This window comes from Clupea harengus, chromosome 13 (assembly GCF_900700415.2).
Source record: "Clupea harengus chromosome 13, Ch_v2.0.2, whole genome shotgun sequence".
Lineage (NCBI taxonomy): Eukaryota > Metazoa > Chordata > Actinopteri > Clupeiformes > Clupeidae > Clupea > Clupea harengus.
In genome coordinates this window covers 13,234,257-13,244,816 of record NC_045164.1, presented here as the reverse complement: position 1 = coordinate 13,244,816, position 10,560 = coordinate 13,234,257, and the positions used below count along the sequence as shown (strand labels likewise).

Here is a 10,560-nt window from a genome sequence, read left to right as displayed (position 1 = left end):
TTTTCTGAATTGCATTATGTTTTTTAATAGGCAAAATGTTTTTGTGTTTGGCACTAGGAAGCCACCAGTAAGAACCCCCATCGGTCATCATCCATGTTTAAGTCAAATATTGTTTCATATTAACAGTTACCATAAATATTCTATATAAATATACCTGCGTCAAGTTCCTCCATTTAGTCTTCTACATTTTCATAGTCACCTTGATCTTCTATTTCTACATTTACATAGTCATCCTGGTATTCATCTTCACAGTCATCTTGATCTTCCATTTCTACATGTTCATCCTGGTATTCATCTTCACAGTCATCTTGATCTTCCATTTCTACATGTTCATCCTGGTATTCATCTTCACAGTCATCTTGATCTTCCATTTCTACATGTTCATCCTGGTATTCATCTTCACAGTCATCTTGATCTTCTATTTCTACATTTACATGTTCATCCTGGTATTCATCTTCACAGTCATCTTGATCTTCTATTTCTACATTTACATGTTCATCCTGGTATTCATCTTCACAGTTATCTTGATCTTCCATTTCTACATTTACATCCTGGTCTTCATCTTCACAGTCATCCTCTTCTGCCCTTGGGTCTAATCTGGCATTATCCTCTCCATCCTCGTCCTCACCTTTCTTCTGTTCATTCTGATCTAATCTGGTCTTCCCATGTGTGTTCAATTTAGCTGTGACATAATAGGCAGAAAGCATAGAGAAGAAATAGAAAAAGTTTTTTAATTGTTTATTATTTGTAATCCTTGAATGCTTATAATGAAATATTTGTGATGGAAAAGGCTAACTACTAATCTGTAGTTAATCCATATTATGTTGAAAATCTAATTCTAAATCAAAACTTACATTGTCCTCTTATGTGCTTCCAAGTTGTCTGCCTTCTGTTGGTCTGTTTCCTCCGAGCCCAAAAGATGCAGACCAAGCCAAACAACAGTAGCAATACTACACCACCTGTCACTCCAGCAGCAATGAAAGGCACCATGAATTCTGTGGAGAGCAATCATTCAACACCATTCATACATACAAGTGCATATCATCAGTTCAGCTACTACTGACCATGTAATAGAATCACATTAGTTCCACTGAATGTAGGCTTCAGGCATTATGAAGAGGGTTATTTAATATACAGTATATAAAACAATACAATTATGTGTATTAATATATATATGTATCATATTCCCATTTTAGTTTTTTAGTGTACCTCTTATGGTGACAGTTAGCTTCTCTGTCTCCGTGGAGTATAAGTGCCGAGATGGTAAATCCACATGATACACACAGCTGTAGTTACCCTGGTGGGAATAATCTGCTGCTGGAAAGTAGAAGAAAGCTGAGTGGTTGGTAGCAGGCTGAGTCATGGTGCTGTTGGATCCAGAGAAACTCAGATGGAAAACTCCACCAGGGAACTGTGGTTGAGTGGAACAGGTGATAGAGAAGCTGTAGCCCTTAGTTATCTCCAGCCCTGAAGGTCCCCAGGACAGCCCTCCCTCTGGAGCAGTGCAGTTGATACGAGGTACATGTAGGCTCACTGGAAACAATCATATGCAAATCACTTTACAGCTCCATTATATAAATGTATACAAATACAACATATTGAGACATACTACTCATTGTGCTAAAAGTCGTGAGGCCTCTGAAGAAGACTTTTTTCCCTTAAATTAATTATCTGCATAGTGTGGGTCAAAGGCCAAGCTCACATGATATTGCAGGTCAGACAAATAGGGTTCTTTGCCAGTTTGAGAACCAAAGTGCCAAAGAACCTGGACATCTAGAGGAAGATCATCACAGCCAGGATGGGAGCAATAAGCGAGAGGCAAGGCAAAGGGAGCCCAGGCAAGAAGTGAAAAATCAAGCGGCCCAGGTTCAATCAATAGATCTTGAGCAGCCTTGTCCATTACTTTCACTCTAAACTCATGTAATCATCAAGAGGGGTTATTTAAAGACCTGTTTAAGTCTGCTTGCAGTCTACTGGAGGAAAAAAAGAGTGGAAAACTGGACATCTCCAAAGACCAACTGGAGCAACACCTCAAACAGCTGTCAGGTACTCCAGAGCCAACCTTTCATTTTAACATGATACCACCACCATTTTATCTATTTCACCCATTCTCTGTATTGCTGCTTTTGAGATCCTCTTCATTATCATCACATTACTTGCATACTCTAAACAGCGACATGTACGGCACATCTTTTGTAAAGGTTAGAGGATTAAAGATAAAAGTCACCAAATCTCCATAAATGCTTCATAAAGGAAGCAAATTCGACTGTATCACCTTCACTGTGGGCAAAGAAAATATCCTAGTGCTCAAAGATCTACTGGTGTGGGGCCTGGGTAGAGCTAACACAGCTGATCTCTCTGACAAGCACATGATGCCTGCAGTGATAAAACAACGATGGGTGGCTCCTGGTTGACGACCTTGCAACTGGCACTGTTAGAGGGGCGCCAGGCAGCAATGACCAACAGGTTCAGGAGCGTTCACAGATAGATCCCAGGTGGAGCTCAGGAACGTTCACAGATAGATCCCAGGTGGAGCTCAGGAACGTTCACAGATAGATCCCAGGTGGTGGTCAAGCACCTGACCCTTTGCCCTCTGAACAACTTTTTTCTATTACTACTTCTGAAATGTATATATATATATACGTATATTAACCATTTTAATTCATTTTCAATGAAAAGCGTGTTGTAACTATGCCCATCAACTGCATTTGGGTTCTAATTCTACAAGACCGCACAAAAACCCTGCCCCCTGCCAGGTAAGGGTACAGGCCCTAAGCCTCAGCATTGTTTGCTGACAAGCTAGTCTGGTGAAAATTAGCCTTGTCAATGAAATTGAGCTAACTCCGGTTTTCACTGATAGGGCTGTGGCCATGGACTGATGAAACATGGGAAATGATCAGCTTGATCAACATCTACATAGATTAGACTATGGGTTATTATTAAAGACTATAGCTCGAAACATACTTGCAACATAAAATTAATCAATTCATTAATTCAGTGTGTTCCTGTAGGTACTTACTAATTTTTTATAAATAACTGTCAGTGAGAGAGACGGCCCTTTTTTAGCTTGAACAGCGGCCCTCCAAAATATCTGTGCACGACTTTGAGCAGGTTGATACTCCAACCTTATAAGACAATAATCATGTGCTGGAATATATACATAAAATATAATTTTGCATGCACTTACCAATTGTAATTGTGATCGCATTGCTCTTGGAAGAGCTGATAGTGAGTGTCCCCTGGTAATAGTAATCACAGGTGTAGCTGCCCTGGTCTGAGGAAGCCAGACTAGAAAGACTGAAAGTCATCATGTTCTGGTCTGCAGTCTTGGTCTGCATATATATTTCATTTCTATACAGTCGGAAGTTTGCAGTCACCGGTCTATGTGATGTTATGGCACATCTGAACTCTGCTGACTCCCCAGGTAAAAGAGCTGTGTTTGTAGTAAGGAGGGCAAGTGTTGGCGTCTTGATATTCCCTGTAAGGGAGATAAACACCAAGACCAGGAATGAGAAAGAGGGTTTTCTTGGTTCATATATGGTCTAATAAATGAATATCCATCCATCCATCCATTATAAACTGACCAGTAGAAATCGGACATAGTTGTGACTCACCTATACAGACCACTCCTGCATCTTCACTGGGATTGCAATTCTCATTTCCAAATCCATTGTGTGAGCACTGTGTGATAGAGCTCTCAGTACCAGAGCAGAGAACCTCATCCAGCCAGGTCGTCCCACTTCCCTGACCAAAGTAGGCTTCTCGAGGGGCATGGAGTGCTTTTCCACACCCCAGCTGCCTGCACACCACTTCAGTATCATATATGTCCCAGGAATCATCACACACTGTTCCCCATTCACCATTATGGTAGATCTCAACTCTTCCAGAGCAGTAACCACTGCTATTGGCAAGCTGGATGCTGGAATCAACTGCAAATTGAAGAAATGCAAATATGAACATGATATCTTACACCAGAGGTCTTCAACCGGGGGTCCGCGGAGGTACTGCAGGGGGTCCGCCAAATGATTTCATCTGAAGCATTTTTTCCCTCTTCCAAAAATTAAAAACGTCCAAGACTACATAAACATAAACAGAACGTAAAAATTGCTTTCTATTCCTTAAAAATGATACATAGGCTACCCATGAGTCTTCACGCGATCATTTGATCATAATGGCAACATATGCACTTTTAGCTACATTTAGCTATCTGGTGCCAAAAGACGTTACCTGCAATAACCATACAATTTGAAATAATTGATCGTTTTGTAATTTCTCGGAACAAAAGCTCCTCATCAGACACCACTGATGGCGGTTCAGATGATCTACCTTCAGAGGATGCCAACACCCCTTCCATGAACAGCGAAAAGCGCAAACGGGAGAAGACACGTAAATATTCAGAGAATTATCTGAAGTTTGCCTTCACCTACAAAGAGACCGATGGTGAAGAATTAGCAGTGTGCGTGGTTTGCTCTTCTGTGCAAAATCTTGAGGGCCAGCAGACCTTGATGAGACAATCAGCCAAAGTGTGCGAGCTAGCTTTAAAAGCCTCTTACTAAGTTTCATTATGTGTCGCTCAGACCAAACAGCCATGCGGAAAGTTTAATATTGCCAACAGCTAGTGATATGTGCAAAACAATGTTTGGGAAGGATGAGTACGTAAAAGCATCCCAATGCCCGCCCTATGAATTGGCAGCTGATGGGAGGGCACTACTAGTCGCAAAACTCCCGAAGGCAGATTATTTTGCACTACAATTAGATGAATCCACCGATGTGTCAAACGACGCTCAGCTTTTAGCTTTTTTGTGATTTGTCGACCAAAATGAGATGCAGGAGGAATTTCTATTCTGTAAGCAGCTGCCTGGAGGTAAAAAGATTTTCAAAGTGATCAACAATTTTTTCCGTGAACATGATATACCCTGGCCAAAATGTGTCGCGATGTGCACAGACGGTGCAAGAGCCATGTATGACGCACTGCATGCTTCATAGGGAGAATGTTGTTGCCAAAGACATGAATGATGAATTCTCAAAAGATGTCAATAATAAACAGAATAAATTTAAACGAGTTGTGTGTCACAGATGATTTGTAATTCTGTTCAAACATGTGTAGGGGAGTGTTTGTGTGTGACTGACACTTAGTTCCAAATAAATTATATGAATATCAGGCCCAAATTTGGGGCGGCGGGGGTGGGGGTCCCTGCTCAGTGTCTCTCTCAGCCAAGGGGTCCTTGGGCTGAAAAAGGTTGAAGACCCCTGTCTTACACAATCATGTTCACAACTCTTAATAATGGTTATATTATAAAAATACTGTGAAATGGGGTTCAACTGTTTTCACTGGTTTAACTCACTTCACTGCATTAACAATGCATCACAAAGTAGGGTTAAACAATGTATATATTGTATATATATATATATATACCTTAAACAGTGTATATGTCATACCTGAACAAACTACACCTGCATCTTCACTGGCAGAACAAGTTTCATTTCCAAATCCTCTGTGTGAGCACTGTGTGATAGAGCTCTCGGTACCAGAGCACTGAACATCATCCAGCCAGATCTTCCCACTTCCCTGACCAAAGTAGGCTTTTGGAGGGGCACGGAGCGCTTTTCCACACCCCAGCTGCCTGCACACCACTTCAGCATCACTGAGATCCCAGGAATCATCACAAATGGTTCCCCATTCACCATGATGGTAGATCTCAACCCTTCCAGAGCAGCTGTTGTCCCCATTGACCACCCTGATTTGCGTAGCACCTAGAAATAAATATATACATGATAGTTTCTCATGTAAATCATAAATCACTGATTTGTAAATGTTGTGTCTATCAAAAGCATATATTGAAGGTGAGGCGCTCACAAATCCCCTATGTGAGCACTCGAATATCAACAACCTTTCAACAGAACCGAGAACCCCGCTTTTCAGGAGGATTTTTCAGTGCTCTTAATATCCTCGGCCATGTTAACACTTGTTTTTTTTTTTTTTAAACAAGCCTGTTATATCATCAAATAAAAATCGAAGTCTTTCTGTCTAACTTGTTTTTTATTTTTACTGTGTAGGCTACCTGTAATTCAATATTAGCCTAGATCAGAGGTCTTCAACCGGGGGTCCGCGACCCCCAGGGGGTCCGCGGAGGTACTGCAGGGGGTCCGCCAAATGATTTCATCTGAAGCATTTTTTCCCTCTTCCAAAAATTAAAAACGTCCAAGACTACATAAACATAAACAGAACGTAAAAATTGCTTTCTATTCCTTAAAAATGATACATAGGCTACCCATGAGTCTTCACGCGATCATTTGATCATAATGGCAACATATGCACTTTTAGCTACATTTAGCTATCTGGTGCCAAAAGACGTTACCTGCAATAACCATACAATTTGAAATAATTGATCGTTTTGTAATTTCTCGGAACAAAAGCTCCTCGTCAGACACCACTGATGGCGGTTCAGATGATCTACCTTCAGAGGATGCCAACACCCCTTCCATGAACAGCGAAAAGCGCAAACGGGAGAAGACACGTAAATATTCAGAGAATTATCTGAAGTTTGCCTTCACCTACAAAGAGACCGATGGTAAAGAATTAGCAGTGTGCGTGGTTTGCTCTTCTGTGCTGTCAAACGAACCTATGAAACCATCAAAGCTGCAACGACACTCAAAGACAACCCGTGCTCACTTGAAAGAAAAAAAAAACATTTAATATTTCCCGTTTAAAATCTTGAGGGCCAGCAGACCTTGATGAGACAATCAGCCAAAGTGTGCGAGCTAGCTTTAAAAGCCTCTTACTAAGTTTCTAGTGCTGTCAGTTTAACGCGTTATTAACGCCGTTAACGCAAACCCATTTTAACGCCGTTAATTTTTTTATCGCGAGATTAACGCGATTTCTTTTTTTTATAATTATTTTTTTTTTTTTTAGATTAACGTTCTTTTTGGCCTCGCAAACTGTGTAGTAGGCTAACGTTACGGTTTGAGTGAATGGTGAGCGCGATACGGCGAAATGGACGATAAAAAGCTTCTGAATGGAAAGTTTACTTTTAAAAGTTGTGTTGTGCAAAAGAAGCGAGCTTCACTGTTGTCTGAAAATGTCAACAGGCAGCTGGCTGAAATCAAAGAAGTAGTAGGCTTACCTTTTATTGGTAACCTAACTGTTACGGTTCATTGTTTCTGAAATAAGAGGCCTGACTGCTATGTTCCCAGCAAACTTGAAAAAATAAAATATTAAGCCATGGTTTAACTGCACTATAGGCTGAGTCCTTGTTTACCAATGGCAATGTTTGGGAATGTTGGTTTTCAATAAAATAAAACATTTGCTTAAAGCAAGCCAATTCCACTTTTCCATGTTGATAAGGGCATTAAAATAAAAATAAAATGATGGAAAAAATAAATAAACAAAGGGACATTTAGAATAGATACAAATTTGCGATTAATCGCGATTAATTTTGAGTTAACTATGACAAAAATGCGATTAATCGCGATTAAATATTTTAATCGTTTGACAGCACTATAAGTTTCATTATGTGTCGCTCAGACCAAACAGCCATGCGGAAAGTTTAATATTGCCAACAGCTAGTGATATGTGCAAAACAATGTTTGGGAAGGATGAGTACGTAAAAAAACTGAAAAGCATCCCAATGCCCGCCCTATGAATTGGCAGCTGATGGGAGGGCACTACTAGTCGCAAAACTCCCGAAGGCAGATTATTTTGCACTACAATTAGATGAATCCACCGATGTGTCAAACGACGCTCAGCTTTTAGCTTTTTTGTGATTTGTCGACCAAAATGAGATGCAGGAGGAATTTCTATTCTGTAAGCAGCTGCCCTGGAGGTAAAAAGATTTTCAAAGTGATCAACAATTTTTTCCGTGAACATGATATACCCTGGCCAAAATGTGTCGCGATGTGCACAGACGGTGCAAGAGCCATGTATGACGCACTGCATGCTTCATAGGGAGAATGTTGTTGCCAAAGACATGAATGATGAATTCTCAAAAGATGTCAATAATAAACAGAATAAATTTAAACGAGTTGTGTGTCACAGATGATTTGTAATTCTGTTCAAACATGTGTAGGGGAGTGTTTGTGTGTGACTGACACTTAGTTCCAAATAAATTATATGAATATCAGGCCCAAATTTGGGGCGGCGGGGGTGGGGGTCCCTGCTCAGTGTCTCTCTCAGCCAAGGGGTCCTTGGGCTGAAAAAGGTTGAAGACCCCTGCCTTACATAACAACCAAGAATCTGCACTGTGCAATCATGATAAACAATCACTATAACAACCAATACTGGGCCCAGGCCCAGGGGCCCATGAGCTCAGGGGGCCCCTAAGCCAGAGCCTCTGCGTGAAGTCGCTGTTATGAATCTCTTATTTGTGGTTGAAAGCGGTGTATTTTGTTAATTTGCTGTAGGTTTCAATTGAGTGTACCTGCGCTGTGTTAGAAAATGTGTATATGCGCTGTAAATCCTGTTGAGGTACAGGTGAATTTAGTTATTGTGCTGTTGAAAAAAATGTCATTACATTTAAGTAATGTTTTGCGAGCACAACATTTTTTGCGGGCGCGCGCAAAGGTGGGGGGCCTTTTACATGTCCAGGCCCAGGGGCCCATGGTTTCACAATCCGTCCATGTGTGCATTCCTGATAAACAATCACTATAACAACCAAGAATCTGCACTGTGCATTCATGATAAACAATCACTATAACAACCAAGAATCTGCACTGTGCATTCATGATAAACAATCACTATAGCAACCAAGAATCTGCACTGTGCATTCATGATAAACAATCACTATAACAACCAAGAATCTGCACTGTGCATTCATGATAAACAATCACTATAGCAACCAAGAATCTGAACTGTGCATTCATGATAAACAATCACTATAACAACCAAGAATCTGCACTGTGCATTCATGATAAACAATCACTATAGCAACCAAGAATCTGCACTGTGCATTCATGATAAACAATCACTATAACAACCAAGAATCTGCACTGTGCATTCATGATAAACAATCACTATAACAACCAAGAATCTGCACTGTGCATTCATGATAAACAATCACTATAACAACCAAGAATCTGCACTGTGCATTCATGATGAAACAGAATAACTCTCTCGTCCGTAGCTGCTTTGAGTGTCACCATGCACTGGACCCAGCCAGAACATCATTCAAACATCATACAAAGAATGTTCATGCAGAAAGGAAGAATGTTTAAAAGATGAAAAAGGCTTTCATAGAACATCTGAACATAGATACATAGAGATGTTTTAAGAGATGATTGTTGAAACAATTAAACCTCCAGTTTGTTTGTTCAGTTTGGAACTTCTTGTTCTGGATATTAAAGGAACTGAATTATTATTTAAAAAACAAAAACAGGCTTGTTTCAGTTAGCATAATCATTCCTGTATTATGGACTGAATTTGGTGTTTGGATTTCTGTACGTATGAAGGTTGTAAAGTAATAAGAGTCAAACAACAGTATGCCACAACATCAAGTTCAAATCTCTTACTAGTCTCAGCCATTGGCAGGAACTATCTAACTAGAGCTTAGCATTTTTTAAATGTATTCATGTTTTTTGATCATTTCAACAGGATTTAATTATTATAGCCAACCCCAACCTCTCCCCCATACAACTGAAGTATTTCTGTGTGACGTTTCCATTGGAGTCTTACAATATTCATGGCAAAAACAGAAGGTAACATATACCATGAACCACTGCAGAGGTGGCTTTTCAGATGCTGAAAGTCTCTTGAATGGCATATACATAACAAAGTCAAAGAGATCCGCACAATCACACCATTAGATCCACATGTATCATCAACCTGTTTCAGAACCAGGTAAGATGTCTTGTAGTTTGGTAAGTTTGATATGTGGCTAGAATTTGTAATTCAAAGTAAAAAAAATGGTTAATTTCTTATAAAAGTAAAAAAACAAAAGTAATTTCTTTAATATAATGGCTTTTCTGAGACGAGTCCAGAACCTCACATTGCTTAGTGCGTTCCTCTTCCACTTGAGGTAGGTGTTCTTTTTCAGATACTTATGAAGTCCGAAACACTCTCTTTATCTTCTTATCTTCCACATCTTCAAGAATGATGATGATGATGCTGGTATTTCGCCCCAAGACAAGCCAGGACTGTGCCAGTTCAAACTCAAAGCGACACCAGGAACTGTCTATGAAGTGCTGAGTCACCACCACGATAACGTTGCGGCTACCTATGATGCCTTCGTCCACAATATTGGAGGTGATTAACTTGCCTGCTTCAAAATCTCGCTCGTGAAGGCAAAGCTGAATTGGGGGGACTCCTTTCTTAAGGTGTAGCAGTAGCATCTCTAACCATCGTGGATGAGCTGAAGGTGTCACGTAGATCTAGCTCTTCCAGGTGAAGGCCTTTAAATGCCCCTGTTTCTATGAAGGCTATTGGGTTTCTGGACAATATTAAAGTGATATTGCTACCCATCTCACTCAAAACAGAAGTGTGATCAGCCCTGATAGCAGATATGTTGTTAGTATGAAGGTCCAGTAATGTGAAGTCCTTTGAAGCTGATGGCTTAGGTTGGAAGGGCG

The 10,560-nt window shown here is 40.3% G+C and overlaps 1 protein-coding gene across 1 annotated transcript; it reads right to left on the bottom strand.

Annotated features, from left to right (window-relative positions):
* On the bottom strand, positions 1 to 10,323 carry LOC116223158. Its single transcript, XM_031578762.2, has 8 exons — positions 10,051 to 10,323; positions 9,668 to 9,743; positions 5,530 to 5,754; positions 3,615 to 3,929; positions 3,188 to 3,478; positions 1,210 to 1,533; positions 855 to 995; positions 1 to 682 (listed from the first exon to the last, which is right to left on the bottom strand). The coding sequence occupies exons 1-8, from the start codon at positions 10,321 to 10,323 to the stop codon at positions 174 to 176; spliced, it is 2,154 nt and encodes a 717-aa protein (XP_031434622.2). The 3' UTR covers positions 1 to 173.
* Between the last annotated feature and the right edge of the window lie 237 nt (positions 10,324 to 10,560).

Coding starts and splice junctions, on each gene's coding strand:
- LOC116223158 (XM_031578762.2), bottom strand. CDS start 10,323: ATGCTACTGCTACACCTTAAGAAAGGAGTCCCCCCAATTCAGCTTTGC. Junction 5,755..9,667: donor CTGTTTTTGCCATGAATATT/GTAAGACTCCAA, acceptor ATTTATTTCTAG/GTGCTACGCAAATCAGGGTG. Junction 3,479..3,614: donor TGCAGGAGTGGTCTGTATAG/GTGAGTCACAAC, acceptor TCTCCCTTACAG/GGAATATCAAGACGCCAACA.